Source organism: Penicillium odoratum, assembly GCF_028828045.1.
Source record: "Penicillium odoratum strain IBT 22623 chromosome Unknown utg000005l_segment0_segment0, whole genome shotgun sequence".
Classification (NCBI taxonomy): domain Eukaryota; kingdom Fungi; phylum Ascomycota; class Eurotiomycetes; order Eurotiales; family Aspergillaceae; genus Penicillium; species Penicillium odoratum.
The window spans coordinates 681,681-703,850 of NW_026643147.1; the positions used below are offsets into that span (position 1 = coordinate 681,681).

General features: G+C 50.4%; 10 protein-coding genes across 10 annotated transcripts; 5 read left to right on the forward strand and 5 right to left on the reverse strand.

Moving 5' to 3' along the window:
* Positions 1-119: 119 nt before the first annotated feature.
* Positions 120-1,848, reverse strand: N7520_005791 (putative mitochondrial DnaJ chaperone (Mdj1); the record flags this gene model as incomplete). The annotated part of the gene is made up of 3 exons (XM_057139725.1): positions 120-276; positions 327-1,579; positions 1,639-1,848. 3 exons carry the CDS (start codon positions 1,846-1,848, stop codon positions 120-122), a joined length of 1,620 nt encoding a protein of 539 aa, XP_056993731.1.
* An 819-nt stretch (positions 1,849-2,667) lies between these two features.
* Positions 2,668-6,079, forward strand: N7520_005792 (endopeptidase La; the record flags this gene model as incomplete). The annotated part of the gene is made up of 3 exons (XM_057139726.1): positions 2,668-5,599; positions 5,654-5,871; positions 5,924-6,079. The coding sequence occupies 3 exons, from the start codon at positions 2,668-2,670 to the stop codon at positions 6,077-6,079; spliced, it is 3,306 nt and encodes a 1,101-aa protein (XP_056993732.1).
* Positions 6,080-7,011: 932 nt separating this feature from the next.
* N7520_005793 (protein kinase family protein) lies at positions 7,012-10,311 on the forward strand (the record flags this gene model as incomplete). The annotated part of the gene is made up of 1 exon (XM_057139727.1): positions 7,012-10,311. The coding sequence occupies one exon, from the start codon at positions 7,012-7,014 to the stop codon at positions 10,309-10,311; it is 3,300 nt and encodes a 1,099-aa protein (XP_056993733.1).
* Positions 10,312-10,818: 507 nt separating this feature from the next.
* On the reverse strand, positions 10,819-12,249 carry N7520_005794 (CobW family GTP-binding protein; the record flags this gene model as incomplete). Its single annotated transcript, XM_057139728.1, has 5 exons — positions 10,819-11,710; positions 11,766-11,862; positions 11,910-11,921; positions 11,986-12,069; positions 12,123-12,249. The coding sequence occupies 5 exons, from the start codon at positions 12,247-12,249 to the stop codon at positions 10,819-10,821; spliced, it is 1,212 nt and encodes a 403-aa protein (XP_056993734.1).
* Positions 12,250-12,798: 549 nt separating this feature from the next.
* Positions 12,799-14,300, forward strand: N7520_005795 (Mob1 family protein; the record flags this gene model as incomplete). Its single annotated transcript, XM_057139729.1, has 2 exons — positions 12,799-13,029; positions 13,080-14,300. 2 exons carry the CDS (start codon positions 12,799-12,801, stop codon positions 14,298-14,300), a joined length of 1,452 nt encoding a protein of 483 aa, XP_056993735.1.
* A 406-nt stretch (positions 14,301-14,706) lies between these two features.
* On the forward strand, positions 14,707-15,310 carry N7520_005796 (HIT family protein; the record flags this gene model as incomplete). Its single annotated transcript, XM_057139730.1, has 2 exons — positions 14,707-14,769; positions 14,822-15,310. The coding sequence occupies 2 exons, from the start codon at positions 14,707-14,709 to the stop codon at positions 15,308-15,310; spliced, it is 552 nt and encodes a 183-aa protein (XP_056993736.1).
* Positions 15,311-15,510: 200 nt separating this feature from the next.
* Positions 15,511-16,207, reverse strand: N7520_005797 (HD domain-containing protein; the record flags this gene model as incomplete). The annotated part of the gene is made up of 2 exons (XM_057139731.1): positions 15,511-16,124; positions 16,171-16,207. 2 exons carry the CDS (start codon positions 16,205-16,207, stop codon positions 15,511-15,513), a joined length of 651 nt encoding a protein of 216 aa, XP_056993737.1.
* A 177-nt stretch (positions 16,208-16,384) lies between these two features.
* N7520_005798 (uncharacterized protein) lies at positions 16,385-18,244 on the forward strand (the record flags this gene model as incomplete). The annotated part of the gene is made up of 2 exons (XM_057139732.1): positions 16,385-16,615; positions 16,673-18,244. The coding sequence occupies 2 exons, from the start codon at positions 16,385-16,387 to the stop codon at positions 18,242-18,244; spliced, it is 1,803 nt and encodes a 600-aa protein (XP_056993738.1).
* A 127-nt stretch (positions 18,245-18,371) lies between these two features.
* On the reverse strand, positions 18,372-18,646 carry N7520_005799 (uncharacterized protein; the record flags this gene model as incomplete). The annotated part of the gene is made up of 2 exons (XM_057139733.1): positions 18,372-18,464; positions 18,512-18,646. 2 exons carry the CDS (start codon positions 18,644-18,646, stop codon positions 18,372-18,374), a joined length of 228 nt encoding a protein of 75 aa, XP_056993739.1.
* A 1,584-nt stretch (positions 18,647-20,230) lies between these two features.
* Positions 20,231-21,085, reverse strand: N7520_005800 (uncharacterized protein; the record flags this gene model as incomplete). Its single annotated transcript, XM_057139734.1, has 1 exon — positions 20,231-21,085. One exon carries the CDS (start codon positions 21,083-21,085, stop codon positions 20,231-20,233), a length of 855 nt encoding a protein of 284 aa, XP_056993740.1.
* Between the last annotated feature and the right edge of the window lie 1,085 nt (positions 21,086-22,170).

The following is a 22,170-nucleotide window of genomic DNA, read 5'->3' on the forward strand; positions in this document are numbered from 1 at the left end:
GTCTGCCCCATCTTCCCCAAGGCAGAACAAATGCCCCCAATCCCGCCGGCGCTATGAGAAAAAAACATGAAAGTAAATACAGCCCAGGTGGATATAGAAATACAAAGATTTACACTTGTTTAACTCGACTTCTTCGAGTCATCCTTCTCGTTCTTTTTATCTTCGGTGTCCTTGGACTCGGACTTGGTGGAACCGCCCTCCTTGTCCATCAGTCGATGCCACACGGACTTCAAAAACCCTTCACCCTTCTGGTCACTGTTGGTACCACTTGGAGGGCTAACAGCATGTTAGTAGTGTAATTAGAGACTTGGGTTATTGATGCTTACCTATCCTTGGTGAAGTTCATAGTTCGCCGAGCCGTCTTGTCGTTCATCTCGTCGGCAAGAACCTCCAGGATTGTTCGCTGGTTACCAGTCAAGTACTTCGGCATATTAACCTTGAACTCAACCTTCAGATCACCAGTCGGGCTGAATCGCGAAGAGCGGCCACCTCCCAATTTCTTCATACCCATGCCAGACAAGGTGATTCGATCACCGGTACCAGTACCGGTAGCCACCTTGACCTTAACTTCGTTGTCAAGAGTGGGAATAGTAACTTCACCGCCCAGCAAAGCAGTTGTAAGTGGGATGGAAGCTGTGTGGAGGATGTCTGATCCGTTGCGGGTGAAGCGTCGATCCGGAGCAACACGGATCGTGAGATAGAGATCACCACGCTGGGTACGGGCACCAGGAGCAGCAGATGTTCCAGTGGGAGGCGCATCGCCTTCACCCGAAACTCTCATCCGCATGCCATCTTCCACACCGGCGGGGATGTCCACCTTCAAGGTCTTGCGTTCTCTGACAACACCGTCTCCTTTACAGGTACCGCACTCCGATCCACGGGGTACAGACATGCCCGCACCTCCGCAGGCATCGCAAGTGGCAGCAACCTGGAAGCCTCCCTGCATGAAGTGAACACGGGTTCCAGAGCCGTTGCATGACTTGCACTGAGACCGTTTTGCGCCAGACTTCAGCCCATCACCCTTACAAGTTCCACACTCCGTCAAAGGAGTAATGACGATTTCCTGCGAGATACCCTTGGCAGAATCCATGAAGGAGATGTTACTTTGAACCTCGATATCCTCTCCGACAAGGATCTGCTCCTGGAATGGGTTGCGTCGGCCACGAGGGCCACGACGAGCACCACCAGTGAAAGCACCGAATAGATCCTCGAAGTTAATGTCGCCCGAGAAGCCTCCTCCGAATCCTCCACCGCCAAATCCTCCACCAAATCCGTGGAAACCTCCAGCACCAGCGAATGGATTGCCTCCGGCATTCGGGTTGAAACCGCCGTTCTGGTCAAAGGCGGACGATCCAAATTGATCATATTGCTCGCGCTTCTTGGCATCCGACAATAACTCATAAGCAGATTGAGCCTCAGCAAATTTCTCTTTAGCGTTCGGGTCCTTGTTGGTATCCGGGTGATATTTCTTGGCTAAGCCGTAGTATGCCTTCTTGATATCACCTGCCGAGGCGCCTTTGTCTACTCCGAGGGTTTTGTAGGGATCGGCAATTGCAAGGAACGCCGTAGATTGGAAGGGCTACTATAAGTTAGTTATCTTCTATGGGAAGTATCGATTCAGAGCAGAAGGCAGCTTACCCGGGCCAGGATCACATATGGAGCCTTCTTCCTACAGGCGCTGTCACGCAGCCGTCTAGCAGGAGAGGCAAAAGCTCCCACATGATAAGTTCGTGTCTGAGGCGCACTACAAGCAGAGGGACGGTTCGCCTGTGTCGAGCATTGGGGTTGTGCCCGGAGTAGACGCGCGGGGAGGGCCGCGGCCTTTGGGAATGCCGCGGATGGGTTCATGGAGCAGGAATAGTAATAGCCGGGTAGCGGTTGGCAGAAAGTCGAAGCCGGGCTCCGGCGAGAAATGAGAGAAAAGAATTAAAGAGGAAAAATATCGAAAAAAGTTGGAAAAAAGTCTATAACAGGAAAACCGCCTATGGCTTGTCCACCAGTCGGGATAGAAGCATCTAGTCGACGAGGAGACTGGCGTCACGGAATAAAGTCGGGCCGATGGTGGGACTCTAGAAATCATTGGTCATTTCATAGTATAGACTCTAGCTATCTGCATAACACTTGAGATGTACGAAATTTATCTAGTTTGGACCTATATACCGCTGATTGCATGTTTTTATTGTGTTGTTTCAAGAAAGTTACCACAGGACACTGGTTCTCCCCGCGGCAATATATTGTACAGCTTCCGCTAGTGGAAAACCCCCCATACTTCAGGGATAAACAAGTGTTTGTGCCGTTCTGGAAGCACTGTGAATGGATATGCATCGAGTAACTTAGCCATTTACACCATTGGAATCATAACGCCCATTACTCAGCTATGCACCATGGAAGGTGCGCGTGCTGTATCGCCTCATTTAGCATTTGTAAGAATCGAGCGGAAAAGAGTCGGGCCGAGTGGGTCTCAGCTCTGCTCAGGTCATGAGCAAGCCGAGTGGCCTCCGATTGACGGACCTCAACACCTTTCCACGTCTCTCCTCAATCGTCCTCAGCTTCTTTCCCCACCTGGAGCTGAAATCAGGCTCATTTGAGCTTATCATCTAAACACCAAACCTCCGTTTCCGGAGCCTTCACCCCAAGACACTCATAGTCACCGAGACCTTCAGTAGCATGCTCCGCGGCCAGACCCTCCCCTGGAGAGCTGCGCTCCACCAAACGCCTCGCCCTTTACTCCGCCGCCCCTTCCTTACTGCGACAAGGAATAATGCCAATTTCCGCTCAGCATTAACCGCGACCCATCTCATCCGTTCCCTACCCTCGGCTCCCCGCACGTTCTCCTCTAGCTCCATCCAACGGAAAGAGAAAGCCCCACCAGAGGACCAGAATGACGAGCTAGATCAGAAGCAAGATGAAACAGCGCAGGAGAGTAAAGAAGCGGATCGAGCTCCAGAATCGCGGCGGAAAGCTGTCGACTCGAAGATCGCCGAGCAGACAAGCTCCCGGAAGAAAGATCGAGCATCGAGCGACAAAGAACGGGCAATAGAAGAAGAAACCAAGAAGGAAGCTGAGACTGATGGAAAGGGCGATTCGGGACAATCACCATCTGCCATCCCACCTAGCAGTGGTGCGGCCGACTCGAAGCCTAGCTCCGCAAGTGGCGGCAATAGCGGTAATGATGATGGCGGGAAGAAGAGCAAAAAAGGATCTGGGGAAAAGGCTTTGCAAAAGCCTGCTGTTCCAGATGTCTACCCACAAGTAATGGCGATTCCTATTGCAAAGCGCCCGCTCTTCCCCGGTTTCTACAAGGCAATCACCATCCGCGATCCCAATGTTGCGGCGGCGATTCAGGATATGATGAAGCGTGGCCAACCGTATGTGGGAGCCTTCCTGTTCAAGGATGATAATGCAGATGGCGATATCATTGAAAATCTGGACGAAGTTTACGATACCGGTGTGTTCGCTCAAATTACAGCGGCCTACCCTCTTCGCGGCGAGGCGAGTGGTGTTACTGCCGTTCTCTACCCACACCGCCGCATCAAGATCTCTTCGCTACTCCCACCTAGCGAGACGACCAAGGGTAATACAGAAGAGAAGGCGGAAAAGAAAGGTGACGTTGTGGCGAGTTTCGAAGAGGGAGCTGCTGAGTCTGTGCCTAAAGACCACTATGAACCTACTTCCTTCCTGAAGAAATACCCGGTCAGTTTGGTCAATGTGGAGAATTTAATCGAGGAGCCATTCGACAAGAAGAATGGAATTGTCCGTGCCGTGACTAGTGAGATCGTGAACGTGTGCAAAGAGATCGCTACCCTGAACCCCCTGTTCCGTGACCAGATCTCGGCTTTCTACACTGACCAATTTCCCGGAAACCTCAGTGATGAGCCTGCCAAGCTTGCTGATTTTGCCGCTGCAGTCTCGGCTGGTGAGCTGCATGAGATGCAGGAGGTGCTTGAGACTATGAACATCGAGGAGCGTCTTCCTAAAGCGCTTGTCGTGTTGAAGAAGGAATTAATGAATGCGCAGCTCCAATCCAAAATCACCAAGGACGTGGAGGCCAAGATTCAGAAGCGCCAGCGGGAATACTGGCTTATGGAGCAGATGAAGGGAATTAAGAGAGAGCTTGGTATTGAGTCCGACGGCAAGGAAAAGCTAGTTGAAAAGTTCAAGGAGAAGGCAGAGAAGCTTGCGATGCCCGAGGCTGTTAAGAAGGTCTTTGACGAGGAGATCAACAAACTGGCTCACCTCGAGCCTGCTGCATCCGAGTTCAACGTCACTCGCAATTACCTGGACTGGTTGACTCAGATCCCCTGGGGCCAGAAGAGTGTGGAGAATTTCGGTATTAAGAACGCGGTCTCTGTTCTCGATGAGGATCACTACGGCCTGAAGGACGTCAAGGATCGGATTCTGGAGTTCATCGCCGTGGGCAAGCTTCGCGGCACCGTGGAAGGAAAGATTCTTTGTCTCGTTGGGCCCCCCGGTGTGGGAAAGACCAGTATCGGAAAGTCCGTGGCTCGCGCCTTGAACCGACAGTACTACCGCTTCTCTGTGGGTGGCTTGACTGATGTCGCAGAGATCAAGGGCCACCGACGGACGTATGTCGGTGCTCTTCCTGGGCGTATCATTCAAGCTCTCAAGAAGTGCCAAACTGAAAACCCCCTCATCCTGATCGATGAGGTGGATAAAATTGGACGTGGTCACCAGGGTGACCCGTCCTCCGCGTTGCTGGAGTTGCTTGACCCCGAGCAGAATTCCTCCTTTTTGGACCATTACATGGATGTGCCTGTCGATCTGTCCAAGGTTCTGTTTGTCTGCACCGCCAACGTCACCGATACCATCCCTCGTCCGCTACTGGACCGCATGGAGCTTATCGAGCTGTCCGGATACGTAGCTGATGAAAAGATGGCGATTGCTGAGCGATACTTGGCTCCCGCTGCCCGAGAGTTGACTGGCCTGAAGGATGTTGATGTGAACCTCGAGAAGGAAGCAATCGAGGAGCTCATCAAGTCCTACTGCCGGGAGAGCGGTGTCCGTAACCTGAAGAAGCAAATTGAGAAGGTCTACCGGAAAGCGGCCTTTAAGATCGTCCAGGATCTGGGAGAGGAGGTGTTCCCGGAAGAGGCGGCACTGACCGAAGAAGGCAAGGCGGCCCAGGAGGAGTCAAAAGAGCACGAGTCAACAGATCCAGCTGATGCTCCGCTTGAGCCTGAGAAGTCGACCACCGAGACGCCTCGCATCGCTCTCAAGGTCCCCGAAAGCGTGCATCTCAGCATCGGCAAGGATACCCTGAAGGATTACGTGGGGCCCCCAGTTTTCACTGCAGACCGTCTGTATGACAAGTTTCCGCCTGGTGTTACCATGGGTCTTGCCTGGACTAGCATGGGTGGCGCTGCGCTGTACGTTGAATGTATCTTGGAGAATGCTTTGAAGCACGAGTCGCGGCCAGGGCTGGAGATCACAGGCAACCTACAAAATGTCATGAAGGAATCCTCGCACATCGCCTACTCCTTTGCCAAGTCAGTCATGGCGAGACAGTACCCCGAGAACGCCTTCTTTGAGAAAGCCAAGGTCCACATGCACTGCCCCGAGGGTGCTGTTCCGAAGGATGGTACGTGTCTATATCATATAACTTTGTTATTTCGTTTCGCTAACCTCGTTCCAGGCCCATCTGCTGGTATTACTATGGCTAGCGCACTGTTATCCCTGGCGCTCAACCACCCGCTTGACCCGACCATCGCCATGACTGGTGAACTGACTGTCACTGGAAAGGTTCTGCGCATTGGTGGTTTGAGAGAGAAAACGGTGGCTGCTCGTCGGGCTGGTGCGACCACAGTCATCTTCCCGGCCGATAACACATCAGATTGGCTTGAGTTGCCCGAGGTGAGTCATTGTTCGCAATATATGCAAATAGGTATACTAATGATCGGAATAGAATATCAAGAAGGGCATCACAGGCCACCCAGTTAACTGGTACTCCGAAGTGTTTGACCTCCTCTTCCCTACCCTGGACCATGAGGCAGCACGTACGATCTGGCAGAAGGCGCTGAGCAAGCCCGACAAAAGCGATCGCAGCTCAAATGATGATTAAAAAGGTCGACTTTCTGTTCTCGTTGGTTTCATTTCATTTTTCATGTGCCTGGTATATACATGTTTTTTATCTCTGTATAGGTTGTACTTTATCGGGTGGCGTCTTGTCTTCCCAACCGGAATGCATGGACTGGCGTTGGAACGTTTTATGCTAGATTTGCTTGATTTCCTAGAACATGCTCCTCTCAAATAAGACCCAATGGACTTCTTCCATTTACCGTTCTCCCCTTGGGTACAGAGATGATGCGTTTCAACTGAAATAGATGTATAAGATATCGATCCCACCAATCAAGTGTTTCATCAGTTCCTAATCAGGCACTGAGTGTCAGGCCGCAACGCAGCCTCACTGTTTTTTTTTTCTCAATTGGATCTTTTGATCTGTGCGTAGGAATGAATCATATCATATATTCATCTTCCCCTTGTTTGATTTTATTTTCCCTCGAATTAAAAGCCCTGCAACGTTCTTTTGTTGTTGCTGTGAGACATTTACACCTTGCAGATCGACGCACAACTCCCACCGCTAACGTCCATACAAGAGGTTTTTTTTTTTCATTGAATCAAGATATTTTCATTTGAATCCGCTTGACCGACTTATCTTGGGAGAGAAAATTCGAAATCCTGCACCGCCTTTTTGATTTTAAGCTGTCACGGACCAACATCTTTCCTCCCAGCCTCATCCATTGCCACTGTGTGACACACCAGATTGAAGCTTGAAATCTCGAAACGAAACAAAAACGAGAAAAAGAAAAAAAAAAAGATCTATAGAAAAGGAATCGGATTAAGGGGGCAGACACAACAAACCCCAAGTCCGTGCATTGAAAAGATTACTCTTATACGGTTTATCTTCCTATAATCTTTTCTCTCCTTTCAATTCTTATGGCCGTCGGGGTTTCAGCTAGCGGGGGTGATTGAGTCGTTCCTTGCACATGCCGTATGGCCATCTCCCTTGCAAACAGCTGTAGCCCAACGCGGCTGGGTTTCCCAATGGACGAAAAGGGACCAAAGCAGAGCGTTTGGCAAAGGTTGGGACTTCGAAAATGGCTGGGTCGTGACGATCGAGATTCTCGAGATTCACGCCACGATGCACTTTTCCCCCACCGGACTTCTATCGATAGTAACAAGCAGGACAACCTCACTCGCCGCCTCTCCCGTCGTGTAGGGGTTGGTCTACCCCTATCTGCCCCCTTTAAACGCCAAAGCTCTGACGCTGGGCTCGCGCCCCTGAATATCGAACCCCAACACCGTCGTGCACAATCGGCCGACCGTCGCCCGTTGACCCAAAGATCCCAGTCTCCACCGCCCGCCGTGGGCCCTCGACTTTCCGCGCCAGAGGTTCAGTGGCTCGGCCCGACAACCGCTACCACGGTCGACGAGCCCCTCGATCTCGAATTGGAGGAGGAAAACGATGAGACTGATTCTCAATCCGATTGGGACCCTTCCCCCGACTTAATCGCTGCCCCTGAGGCCGCGCCAAACACACTCGAGATGGAGCTGGAACGACGATGGATTTTGAATTTGAGCATGCACTTCCGGGATCGTTCGGAGAGGGAGAAGTTCTTCGTCACCTATGCCGAAACCCCGACCCGATGGCGCCGAGTCACCATCTCATGCGATTACCGGGGCGCATCTCCGGACTCGCTCGAGCAGGATTTGAAGGAATTGCGATTCCAGCGGGATAAATGTGCGCGGATTTACGAGTCCATCCGCGAATCGCTTCCCGAGATTCAATTCTACGATACCGTCACCAACCTCAAAGTCGAGACCCGCGATGGCCGCTTGCATGTCCATGTCACCGAGGATGTGAATGAGACGATCCCTTATCCCCCGGTTTCCAGCATCGGGCATCTACGGGGTGCCCGATGTGTGCCAGAGAACCTGTTGCACTTTGAGTCCCACCTCTCTGGCTTTGTTTATAAAGTCCGGCTAGGCGGTCACGCGTATATTAAGAAGGAGATTCCAGGCCCCGACACGGTGGATGAGTTTCTTTACGAGATCAATGCCCTGCATGCGCTGGATCGCGCGCCCAATGTGATCCAGGTGGAAGCGATTGTGGTTGATGAGCGTCAAGAGGTGGTTAAGGGTCTGTTGATCAATTATGCGGCTCAGGGTGCGCTGGTTGATATTCTGTACGATCAACGGGGGCAGATCTCCTTTGCAAGACGGGAACGATGGGCCAAGCAGATTGTCCAGGGCCTCTGTGAGATTCATGAGTCAGGCTACGTCCAGGGAGACTTTACACTGTCGAACATCGTGGTGGACGGGGACGACAATGCGCACATTATCGACATTAACCGCAGAGGATGCCCTGTTGGATGGGAGCCGCCAGAGATTGCCGCCAAAATTGAGAGCAACCAACGCATCTCCATGTATATCGGAGTCAAGACCGACCTTTATCAGCTTGGAATGACCCTATGGGCTTTGGCGATGGAGGAAGATGAACCGGAGCGACAGCCTCGTCCCCTCGTTTTGGGTTATGAGGTAGATGTGCCTGACTACTATCGCCGGCTAGTAGATATCTGCCTTAGCCCTACACCTCGACACCGATTATCTGCAAAAGATCTTCTTACTTTCTTTCCGTCTGACCTTTTTTCACGATCTGTACCCGCGGGCCGGGTTCGAGATATCGCCGGTCATGATCTAAGACCTCTTCTCACAAAAAACAACGGTGTTGATGCCTTCCCTGTGGCCCTTCCTGTGACTGACGCCTTCGACCCGCTGCCTCCATTCGAGAACGGCTTCTCAAAAACACATGGCATGCCACAGCCCATTTTCTCAAATCACCATGACCAAGGCAAAGGGTCAACACCCACGCTTGCAGGTTCCAATGGGGGAGCTTTCTTGTCTCGCCAGTCGTCAGCATCCACTTTGAATCATCCTGAACTGGATGACCGCGGGCGAAGATGGGACGTTTCCGATCCCAGCTATGATAGACCCGAGTCCCCCCTATCCAATTATGCCGAATCATCTGCGTGGACGAATAATTCAGGACAAAATATCAACCCGAACATCTCAGAGCAAGAAATGCTCCCTTCTGATGCAGATCTAGCTGAATATCAACCATCCCAGCCATCTATCGACCACGATTCAATCAATGGTGATAACCGCCCACCTGACATGGAGCCTGCCGCATCTCCCAAGTCCTCTGCGCAGATATCAATGCCAGCGCCAGATGATGACCAAATCAACCAACCCAGCGAGCATTTCTCTATCCCCAAACCGACCGAATCCCTAGGCGCAATGCCATTTCTCTTCCATTCCATCCTCCCGATCAACCCAGCTCTGCCGGCTTCTCGACACTGGGCATTTCCTGCCGCAAAAGATGCACAATCCCCTTCGCACTTACCTTATCGCGAGCCTACACCGGATACTTCTCTCTTGGAACACCTCTCTCGGTCTCGACTACCTATAAACCCTGCCTTTGAGGAAGACAAGTACAAGCTTGTCTTGAAGCGCGAACTCCTCGATTCACGACTTCCTATGAAACCGGCTGTTGAGAACGGTTTAACTAAATTTGTGTACTCACCTTTTGAGCCACAACCTGCAAGTGTTGGGCTTGGCTCCATCGAGATTTCTCCTCTGCTCGATTCACGACTTCCTATCAATGCGGCAGTTGAGAACGGACCAACTAAGTTTGTTTACTCGTCTTTTGAGTCACAGCCCAGTGCAAAGATTGAGCACGAGCCTCCCGGGCATCCGTCTCTTGTCGAGTCAGAGCTTCCCATAAACCCGGCTCTTAAGAACGGTGTCGTTGTGCCCGTGTCTTCGCCTCTAGTGTCACAGCCCTCCAGCGCAATCGACCTCTCCCCCTCGCTTGTCGAGTCACGATTGCCCATAAACCCAGCCGCTGAGAAAAGCTCCGCTAGGATCTCGCTTCAAGAGAAACGCCCTACTCTCACAACTGAGAATGTCTCATTTGAACTTTTTCCCTCGCTTGTCGAATCGAGACTTCCCATAAATCCTGCCGTTGAAGATGTGTCTATAACAGTAGGCTCTGAACGACAAACACCAGTTAATCGGACTGCCGAACACGAACCTATTAGATTGGTTTCCTCCATCCTAGAGTCACGACTCCCGATCAATCCGACTGCTGAAGACGGCTCCGTCAGATTTGTTCTCTCGCCAGTCAAATCACAACTCCCCATTAATCGGGCTCACAACACCTCATCCCGACTCATTTCCTCCCTTGTCGAGTCCCGTCTCCCCATCAACCCAGCCTCTAGAGAACACCTCTAGAGCGAGATCCTAGGACCATCCTCTTCTGGCCCAAGGTTATGTAACTCCGAAGAATTATGAACGCCAGATGATTTCCAAGTCCCAGTTTGTGGGGCTATACGATCGATACCCTCTTCATTTCTCGCTTGTATAGTTCTCCTATCATTGTCATTGTTGCGTTCCAAGCTAGCACTCCAAGGTATCTGCGCCAATGGCGCATGCCGGCGAACTTTTGGCGTCTAAAAAGTCTTTTTGCTTTTCTTGTGGTGGATTTTACATGATCTATACATCGTTGCGTTTTTGCGTCTCTTCTATCTTCTGTCAACTGCTTTTCTTTTTCCATCTTACGGAGGTTTTAATTGTCCGGCGTTCTCGCACAGGTCTTTCGAGTGTTCTTTGATCAAGCCTTTCTTTCTCTCTTTTGGCCGTCATGGCTGTATTATTTTCCTCTTTTGTTCATTACTGCCATGCATCATTTGAAAACCATCTTTCCCCACGTCAAGTATGATCCGAAACGTCATCAGGATATTAACTCCGTACAAATGCTTCAAAGCTTTCTTTCCAAGGATCACCACTTGTTGTCAGCCCTCTCCCAATCAGCACAATTTTGCACTGAAGCTTCTTTTCCGCATCTTCATCCTGGCGTTGCTCTGAATCCCGAATCTCGAAAACATCCCTCACGGCCTGGATAATCTTACTTGACCCATCCTCCAACACCAGAATCCCCTTCAATCGATGAATCTCAAAATCTGTCGGCCACGGCTTGGATCCCGCATCAGACACTGGCAAATTCGACTCCCAAAGAACTTCCCGCAACCACTCATCAACCTTCTCCACGCTCTTAGCAGGAAGAGGCGGTGTGGTGACCGCAACGGTCGAAATTGCAGGATCCATGTGACTATGGCCCTTCTTCCGGAACTCCAAATCCGCAAGATGATCATATGCATGCAAATCAAGTACCACACCCTCAATCTGGGGCGTGCGACTATGGTCAGTGACATGGATCTTAGCGGCACTGTTAATTGCCATAATGCGGTCTTTCACTGCATCGAGTTCGGCCTCGGTCACCAGGTCCGTCTTGTTCAGGATGATCACATCCGCATGAGAGATCTGCATATGTGCCATCGAAAGTACTGGCCCTGTATGCTCGTGCTTGGGTTTCTGGCCCCGGTCATTGACGTTCTCTTTATGAGAGTCGGCTTTTTCTTCCGGAGTTGGCTCGTCGAGGAGTTTGAGAATGTTCTTCGCGTCGACGAGCGTCACGATGCCGTCGAGGTAGATTGAACTACCGAGACCTTCATCCATCCAGAAGACGGGTGCGATGTTACCTGGATCGGCGAGGCCTGTTGTTTCTAGAAGAATGTAGTCGAATGTGCCACGGCGTTCCATGAGGGATTCAAGGGCCATGACACCGGAGTCTCTGAGATGATTTTAGTACATAAACATTGACATAGATCGAAAAAATGACAGCATACTTCACTGAGCAGCAGATACAGCCATTGCCGACTTCCATCCACTCTGTAACTTCTTGACCACCCTCGTTGACGGTCAAGGGTTTTTCAATGTCCGAAGCTATAGTTGTTAATGCATGTTCATACAGCAGACATGGGGAAACGTACAATCACCAAATTCTGCCATCGTAGGTTAGCAAAATTCAAGAATCTTCGAGCACCGGGTCCACAGGTTGATACACACCATTCATGATCACGGCTATCTTTTTACCATGTTTCTCCGTAAGGATGTACTTCAACAGGGTGGTTTTACCTGCTCCCAGGTATCCTAAATTGTGTCAAAATTATTTCTCCAGGGGATTTGTACCAATCAGATCATACCCGTGACAATCGTAATAGGAACCCGACTAGTCTGCTCTTCCTCTATAGAGGCAGGCTCGTCTGCTGGCACCGCCATGACGTCGACAAGGTCCGGTGGTGCCTCATCATCCTCGAAATTGTCAGACATGTTCAATCTGACGGGAATTGTGACGTGGTAGAATGATTTTAAAAGCTCAGCCTCACTGAATTTTTATCTTTTGGTAGGCGGCGGATGACGTTGTTCCTGAACGGATGGTAGGGCATACACGGCTCGGACAAGTACACCGCTCGATACATATCTCCGGTATCAGTGACTGCTCAAATTGTATAGTTTTCACTCAATTTTAGCTATATCACATGACTCATTCAGTCCTTTCATACTTACTATCTACTTATTCACTTACTGTATCTACTTTGTTATTCTAATTTATGTATTTGAAGTTTCTGCCAGTCTAAAATTCAAGTGTGCTTACATCATCTGAGCCGGACATAGGACACGTGATGATCAATTGTTGTGAACTGCTTATCTCAGTGCTTCAGCTCCCAAGTCAATGCTCAAGTTGTCTCACATTTTTTCGGGCTTCTTTTGAATCAGCGAGGGCGCGGACTTCCCATTCACTCCTTTATTAACTCCGGGTTCTCTCATTTGATTTCGCGTCTCTTTCGACTTATTCACCCCCCATTCCTCTTACGCGCCATGACTACCGGAGTCTCCCCGTCCAGCTCCCCACGCCTGCCCAGCCCGCCCCCGTTCACAGAAGTCCAGATCGGCCCTCAGTCACCTTCAATCGGCGAGACCTTTGGCAAAGATGGGGAACAGCTTCTAGGAGCAGCCGCTGGGGAGGATGTTGGTTCAACACGCAGGATCCGCCCCGGAACCAAAGCCGCTGACATGGCCTTTGGACCGCCGTTGATTCCTTTGTCACAGGTTTGTACCATCTCTCTAGATACTTCTGAATATTCAACTGACGATATCAGCTTGACTCCCCTTTCCAACTTCAGGAACACCTCAAAGCTTTGTACCACCATTTCACCAAACCCGAAGGCTCTGACACCGTCATCCCGATTACCCGCAAGGTCGCAATTCAGCTCGCTGAACCCCCGGAGGGCGTCGACCGGTCGCTATGGCTTTATGAGTTATGCCGTTTCCTCACCATGAAAGTAAACAACCTGATTATCGCTTTCTTTGCCGAGGAGCCACCCTGCTCCGCGGCCACATGCCCTGAGATGCGCGCGTCTGAGTGGCAGTATCTATGCGCTGTGCACGACCCTCCTAAATCATGCTGCGCTATCGATTACTGCTGCCACACGCTCGACTGGGCGAACAACACCCTCACCTCGCCGAAATACTTTCCTAGCCGCCTGACGCTGGGCTCCGAGGCTGGTGGCGGTCCCCAGGCCAGCATGAGACACCTGACCAATGTCTTCCGTCGGCTGTATCGGATATTCGCACACGCCTGGTTCCAACATCGTGATGTTTTTTGGGAGGTGGAGGGCCATGATGGGTTATATGTTTTCTTTAGAACGGTGTGCGACATGTTTCAACTCATCCCCGAGGACAACTACACTATTCCGCCCGAAGCAGAGGGCTTGGATGCAATCCAGCCTAAATTGGAGGAGCAGCCTGATAGCAAGCGGTTGACTATCCTCCGCAAAGAGGATGTTTCTATTCCCAGTGAGGTGGAGGCTATGGATCCTTCGATTAGCACAGGTGCCACAACCCGACGACACAAACATAGCCCTTCCACTGGGTCGCGCGTGACAACGATCACAGAGAGTGCGGAGGATTCAGAAGAATTCCCGCACATCCAAGCCCCGCTGCGCGAAGTGATACGGGAGTCACCCGAACCACGCCCTGCATCAGCCGTGGAGAACCGCCCGAAGCCTGATGCTGAAGAAGAAGAAAACCCCGACCCAACTGAGCCAACTTCTGAGACCCAAGAGTCACAGGAAGCAATTGGGGAACCGGTCGAGGAACCATTAGAGTCCTTGCAGGAGCCTGAGGAGAAAACAGAAGAATCACAAGGCGAGGCCAAACCCGAAGAGCCTACGTCTACCGAGAAGCCCCTGGAGGGTGAGGATGTGGCTATATCTGCTGCCGTTCAGGAACCGAAAGAAACGGAACCAGAATCCGAACCTCAGGAGTCCCCTGCCCCAGAATCTGATTCTGAGTCCGGGGCGAAGACTGAGGAATCTTAACATATTACGCTTGATTCACGGCCCTTGTACTTATGCTGCGGTGGAAGCACTAATGCTTTGCTTCGTGATGGACGACTTTAATCTTATTCTCTTATTGTAATATAGCTTCAGGATATTTTTCATGGTTCAATGTCACAGATACCCATTTCCTGGTACATCTCTTCATTCCCAGGTTGCGCAGTCCATTTTCTTTGAAGGTGCAGCTCTGGCTCGCAAAATCTCTATATACAAGCATTAGCTTGATCCATGCATAAAATTTGTATCTAGAAATGCAGCTGTCTTAGATTAGCTTATACTTCAGGGTCCCGCTGATTTCCCCGATCTCTTATCCGATCAGATAAGCTCTTATCGCTACTCCAAACATCAAATCCCATCAACCACCAATACCCCAATGACCAACACAAACATGTCCGCATTAAAAGGCGCCACAGCGCCAATCTACTTTGGCTCATTCCTAGTAACACCACAGGTATCAACTCCCACCAAAACCAAGCCCAACCCCACCAAACTAACAACTACAGGTCTTCCACACCACCCCCCTCACCTTCGCATTGGTAAACCTCAAACCAATCCTCCCCGGCCATGTCCTAATCTCACCCCGTCGCGTCGTCCCCCGCGTTTCAGACCTCACTCCCGCTGAAACGAGCGACCTCTTCCTAACAGTTCGGCGCGTGGGTCGGATGGTCGAACGGGTATATGGGGGCTCGAGTTTGAATATCGCGGTACAGGATGGTGTGGATGCGGGGCAGAGTGTAGCGCATGTACACGCGCATATTATTCCGCGGAGGGCGGCCGATTTGGATCACCGTGGTGGGACGGATGCTGTTTATGATATGCTTGATGGGGAGGAGGGGGATGTTGGGAAGGCTTTAGGGGAGGTGGATGGTGAGAGAGAGAAAAGGGGATTCCCAGCTGTGGATAACGAGGCGAGGAAGCCGAGGAGTTTGGAGGAGATGGTTGCTGAGGCGGAGATGTTGGCACGGGAGATGGAGAAGGAGCCGGTTGATTAAGTGGTTGTGCCTAAGCTTGTATATGGTATCTATATAACTCATAGATAGAAGTGAAGAAGTGAAGACCATGCATTTCGTACATCATTGCGCATTGTGAACAATATTGCAGCTCTTCTATGGTATCTAGGGTCCCTCCAATAAACCAACGCCGATCAAAACCAATCGCTAGAACATGCTACCAAATCCCCGGCATGTGATATCTATGCATCGTTCTTGTTGTACTTGGGACGCTCCTGGACAACTTGTTTCGCCCAGGCCTGGATCTCAGGAAGTTGAACCTTGCTCGCGACATGCTCAAATTCCGAGAGATCAACATTGTTCGAGCGCTCATATTCCACCATCTGCAGCAGAAGCTCCATCTTGTCGATATCATGCACAAACTTAGCCTCCAGTGTCACATTGTCCTCGTACTCCTGGAATACGTCCTTAATTTGCTGACCCGACAGCGCGCCACCCGGGACATTTCCCAGCAGAGTAGTGACAATGTAGTCCATCGTAGCTGCTTCACGGCGTGCCTTCTCGGCCTTGGTAATGTCGAGGTCAACGGGGGTGATATCGCCGACCAGTGACTCAGCCATGTCGTGGATGAGAGCCATCTTGGTGCAGTGGGGGATGTTGATCTTAGAGGCCAGCTCAGGCGGGGCAAGCATCGTCATGATCGACATGCGGTACATGTGGTCTGAGATAGATTCGCCATTGATTCCGAACCGGCGCCAGCCTTCACGCTTGGTTGTCTTCAGGCGCTCGATGAGGTGGAAGAACGCGACGGGGGATGTGGAGTTCTCCTCTGGTTGGTGGGGGAGGGTGGATAGCACTACGAGAGTTAGTAAGTGACCGCGCTGATTTTGGCTCACACATACCGGTCTGTGGAGACCAAGAGGAATTGTCGGAACCCATGATAGCGGATGACAAGAAGAATAAAACGCGGTCTAGAGGGAGAGAGATCAAAGACGAAAGACAGTTTGGAAACTGCGGGACCAAAACTGATAGACCGCACAAACAGTGCAAACCCCCGTTATCGCATTGTTGACAATCAGCCCCGTTTACAAACTAATCTCCGCCCATTCGTTCATCATGGCTACGAGGCCAGCGCGCCCTAAGCCCCTGGACTGGTCAGGGCCATCGCATTTGACGGTTTTTGTCCGCAATTTAAAACTATTACGTCTAGACCAGCGCGATGATTGGCCCAAAATCACGCTCCGCAGTCTGTCGTCGTCATCCACGAACCAAAGACAGCGCATCCGCCTAGTCGAATGGGCTCTCTACTACCTTTTTGCCTTCTGGGATCCAGAGGGTACTCAAAATGTGCTTTGATTCAGCTATCAGAGAGAGAAACGTGGGAGTTAGCTAATCATTATACAGAAACTCCGTCCCTTTTTCCCACCGTTAGAACCCCTACAATCTGTCAACCTCCGCGCAGCACTCTTCCGCGCTTTAAGTGAGCTGAAGAAAAATGGCGACCTGGGACGAGAGACCATTCTTCGAAAAACAATGCTGGATGATTGCAAAGGCGACAAATTTGATGAGCTGCTCGCCGTGTTCTCGACAGCTGTTCTGCGCAAGCTGCTTGCAATGTCTGCGATGGATACACCGTGGGGCTCTGCCATGAAGCTGTCTATGGCCAATGCTATATCCCCGGTGGACTACCAAAATATCTTGCCACTCATTCTCGCTCATCAGGTTTCCCTTAATGCGGCAGGGGGGCGTCGCGCACGGGTGCATGAAGTCTACGATCAGTTCTCGCGGCTGCTGGATCAGAAGAAGATCGAAATTTCAGAGCGTGCCAATAAGGAAAGTCGGGACTTGGGTCAAATGCAGGTTGACCCAAACATCTTGACTCGTGAGCTTCGAGCCAATTGGCTGGGAAGTGAGGAATGGGCTACTGCGTTGCTCGATGGGGGATCGCAGGGCAGCACGGATTCTTTCCTGGAGCTACCATTCTCGCATGCCTGGGCTCGTGTAAAGGATTCATCGGTGGATGGTCTTTGTGTCAATGTCAAGCCGGATCTAGTTGTTGATCTCGAGGAACGGGTCTTGCGACTCCGGAGTCGACTACGCAAGTGGCACGATTTCAATGAGTCAATTCACAAGGACCGTGATGAAAATGGGTATTCTGCTAGCGTAAAGCAGCAGGAGCCTCGTCTGCTATTCCGTGAGCATCAATCTCTCACGGTGGCGAGTATCTCCAAAGCTGTACGCCAGCCTGCAGATCGCGGAAGAGTTCTCAAAGAAGAGGATCGATCTTTTATGTCGACCGTTTACGAGGCCATCACCCGTGTCAATGGGAAATCTCGGAACCACAGAAGTCGTACTCATTCTGACGAGGTCGACCTCAAGCCACTGCCGGTGGGGCTAGAGAGTACCAATCACAATAACCCGTCACCTACATCTCAGAACGACGAGTTGCCTCTTCATCCTATAGCTCCCGAAACCACATACACCCGAAGCATGGACCCAAGTCCTGAGCCAGAAGCTGTTTATGCCCAACCATCTCCTTCCATTCGCCTTTCACCCGAGCCTGAATCCGAATTCGATGAACCGAACTTTGAACCAGTGAAGCGCTCTTCTTCCCACTATAAGCTCGTCGAACGCACCCGCAAATCTATGTCACTTGTTCCACCGCCCTCTCACGACGGACCAAGGCCCCGTCCGCGCCGCGGCCCGCGACCTTCTCTTCCGGTGAACCAATTCGAGACGCCCCGAAAGTCCTCCGGACCCCATGCTAGATCTGGTGCATCAACGCCGCAGGACAAACTTTTTGATGAAGATGCTGAATATGCCAGCATTTTCAAGTCACGGCCGCGCGTGGCGCTTAGTCCTATCTCGTCACCGGCAGTGCATATTAGTCCCTCGCTTGACGATGAGTTCGAGTTGGACTACGATGAGGAGTGGGGAGATGTGGACTCGCCATTGACTACAGCCAAGTATAGGTAAGGCCGTGAGCTTGGTACTGTTTAGGTACATGATTAAACGCACATAAAATATATCACTAATGGAATTATTCCAAATCTTCAACCCCATTCTCAACATCGTATCAATCATAACTTCCATAATCCTAAGCCTAATGCACAAATGACGATGTCTCAGCACCTAGGCACTCAACAACTTTGACATACGGTAAATTCTGCTTGACGGTCGTAGCAGTTGAGTCGACCTGTGCCAGTAAGAAAAGAACAAAATCAGCATAATACTATCACTTACGCTGTCAGACCTCGCATTAGATGGTCTCTCCATAGCCTCTGTATCATTGTGGGATGACCGCTTCCGCAAGACCCTCGATAGCAGAGCGAGCACGGCCTCGATCGGATACCATATTATTTGTAGAGAGAAGAACATTCCGAGGGGGTGAGGGAGGAAAGGGAGGGGAATGAGGATGTTCAACATCTTAGTTGAAAGCAAGGGGTGTTGCAAACCATGCAAAATGTATAGAGGTAGGACAAGGTTCATGTTTGTACGACAGTGACAAATTATGGTTTTGAGACACGATGTCACGTACGTTTAGATTATACTAGAGGCTTTTTTGCGCGGCGCCTACTTAGGTGTTAGACCACATCTCCTACTATATCTCCTACTCAGTTTCCTACACAGTCTCCTACTCAGTCTCTGACACACCTCACGAAGCTCACGACAGACGAAGCTCACGACATACCTCACGAAACTAGATCCTAGAAACCAAATAGACCCTTACGAAGCTCACGACGAAGCTCACGACGAACCTTACGACGAAGCTCACGAAGCTTACTATAAGTCTTCTACTTAGTCTCCTACTCGGTATCCTATAAAAATATTCTACCTTCTTTCGTACGGTATTAATCTACTAGTAAAAAGGTCTCCCCATATTCATAGATAGCGGAATAGAAAACAGAGAGAGGAGAAGAGAAGAGAAGAAAAATGAAATGGAAGGGGAAGGGGGAAAAAGTAAAAGTTTGGTGGAGGTTTCAAACGTATGTCCAAAAAGTCTGCAGTGTACCCAAGTAATAGAGGGGGTAGATTTTAGCTATACATATAATTTGGGTCCGCGTTGATCGTTTCCATAGTCGAACGTCTCGGGTTCGTAGTCAGATCACGATACATCGTCCAACGGCTCTGGGGAAGAATGGGGTCATGCGATTGTGAGGCTGCATGTTGCGTGACGTGGCTCCGGACCTAGTTAATTCCTCATCGATACATTATTACTCGTTCCTTAGTCTCTTCTGGCTTCGTGCCATCCCTCCTTGTAATAGTTGGTAGCACGCCCAGCTTTATGTTTCATCGCGATCTCCGATTGGGGTTTTTGTTCTATTCCACCGAGTGCCAAGGTTCATGGATGGCTCGACTGGGAACATCATTGCCGAGTTAAAGTCGAATGGGATGCGCCGTGGTCTAAAAAGTAGGCAGCTTGGTAACACATTCCGCTGGACGCTGGCGCATTGTGGGTGAAAGCTGTCTAGCTGCCACATAGGCCCTGATTGGGATGGTTCTCCTTGGTGGGTTGGGGACTCAAACGAAAGATGCTCTCAGGGTTGCATACACATCGCGTGCTAGTGTATACGGCTGGAGGTGCTTGGTGCCCTTGTCGATCGGAAATGCCAGATTTGGCCCTAACATCTTTCCTGCAAACTTGGTCTTTCGGGGTCCCAACAACCATACTTAAACGGAATATCCCACCCCTAGTATCCCACTCCTAGAGGGGTGGGATAATAAAGATGGTGACATATGCCCCCTCTTAGTGACTTCTAAATACCATTCAAATGCTTCCTTCGGAAAACCTGCACCGCCCTCGGTGCGCAATATTCATAGTTGGTCAGCCACTGCAGCCACGTCCTGACTGATCAGGCGCAAAGTCTCGGACGCCTGAGGAGAAATGCGGGCTTCCTTTGCCAGGCAGGTGATTTCGTCGCTGAGGACACATAAGGATTGGCGGGTTTTGGCTGCTGCGTCCTAGAGGACATCAATCTTGGCACCCAGGACATCAATCCTATCGTTCAAAGCTTCAGTCTTGGCATTCAGGGCTTGACATAGAAATAAGAAGTATTTTAACTTGGGACCATCTTCCAGTGGGCCAACAACTTCCTGGCCCAAGGGTCTGTGAGCGGTAGCACTATAAGCCCAGCAAAGGTGTGACCGTACTCCCACACATAGTGCCAGTATTCGTAGTTTGTTGGCATCTAGAATTTTCGCTTTCAAGGCTTCTGTCTCGCCTTCATCATCCGCAGTTGCCATGCGGGTTTTGATGATTGTAATACCCGACGTCTTCTTTCGCTTGGATTTGTTCGACAACTGCGGAGGCCAGGTGATCGGCGGCAGGGCTTGACGAACCGTGTCGTCAAGCATGTCTTTAACTTTCGCTGTCGACAATACACCGTTGTCTTTGATGACTAGAACGGGGCCATAAAGATCCAAAGCGGGTTGCAGAACTGTCTCACGAGAGTTGGAGGCAGCGGATTGTATAAGAGTGTTCTTAGATTCGGGGTCCACGACCTGTTTCCTTGACATAATAGAGCACCCAGAAAAGTTCCAGAATAGGAACTGGCCTTCAATGAAATGGCTAAGCGTTCTGAAACAGTTTTGTGTGTTAAATGAGAAAACATGGCTATGGCTGGCATCGCACTGGGCACAGCATATCGCACTGAGTTGAGTTTTCGCTTGTTTGACATTGCGGGCGAATTTTCGATCCCGGCCCCCTCCTGTTGAGTTTCTGAACGAATGCTTTGACGATCGTCCAAAAAGGTGATTTGGGTAGGGAGCGTAAAAATCTCGTCGGACCAGGAGACTGTTCGCCGTCAGACGGATCATGGTAATCGGAATGTATGTTGAAGAGATCTAGCTGATATCCTCTCTGCTCATCGAGAGTCAATTTCCCGCATTTTCCGGGGGCCTTCCCAGGATCCTGCCGATCATCGGCTTATGTAGGTCGTTCTCCTCATTCTCAGCGATTCTGTCTGTAGAAATTCGCATGAGTCGGCTGAGCTCGGCCAAATCCATCCAAACCTTTGGTTGGCTTGACATTTTGGTGGTAAGTGGAGGATGTATAGTGAGGGCAAGTAAAGTTCTTGGCTGATGGAGAAGTGATGAAGTTGCTTGATAGAAAAGGGAGAAGGGCTGGTTGGTGGGGAAGTGAAAGGTTGGTTAATAGAGGAAGGAAAAGTTTCCCAAAGAGAGGAAGAAAAAGGTGAAGAAGGAAAAGGTGTAAAGCTTCGGCTGACGGAAAAGTGAAAAAGGTTGGTTAAAGGAGAAGTAAAAGGTTGGTTAATAGAGGAAGGAAAAGGTGAAGGTCAAAGTGACGTGAAGAGTGAAGTAAACAAGAAGGTAAAAGTGAAGTCGAAAGTGAGCGAAAAGGTGTTGAAGAGAGAGTAGAAAAAGGCGCGTTGACAGATCACTTTGATTTCACTTGAGGTCGAGTGATGTGAGTTCGAAGCGGTGAGCGGAGAGATGAAGGTTAAATTATTTGAGAAGGAAAAGAAATCAATGAATATAAGAGATGCAAAAAGGGTTCTTTCTTTCCTGTCACTGGGCATGGTTCGAAGATTGCCACATATGAGCTAAGGAGCCCTCGTTGCCGATACCAATGGCTCAGATCCTTCAAGTTCTTATACCTTCTTCGCCTGGTCTTTACCCACACCCAAGTCCCAATATCAACCAGTCAATTGTGGCCTCGGGCAGTTTTCAGCTTTGTCCAGAGGCCTATATCTTACCAACAATGGGAAGTCTCATCGCCTCAACTTGAAATGAGAAACTAGCACCCAGTACAAATAATACCCTGAGAAAATATTGGAAGCTGAAATTGATGTTTTCTTAGTGCAACGTCACTGTTAGGTAGAGTTCGGTCTTTAGCAGAAGCCGAATAGCCGAGAAGCTACAAGGTCAACAATTGCTATCAA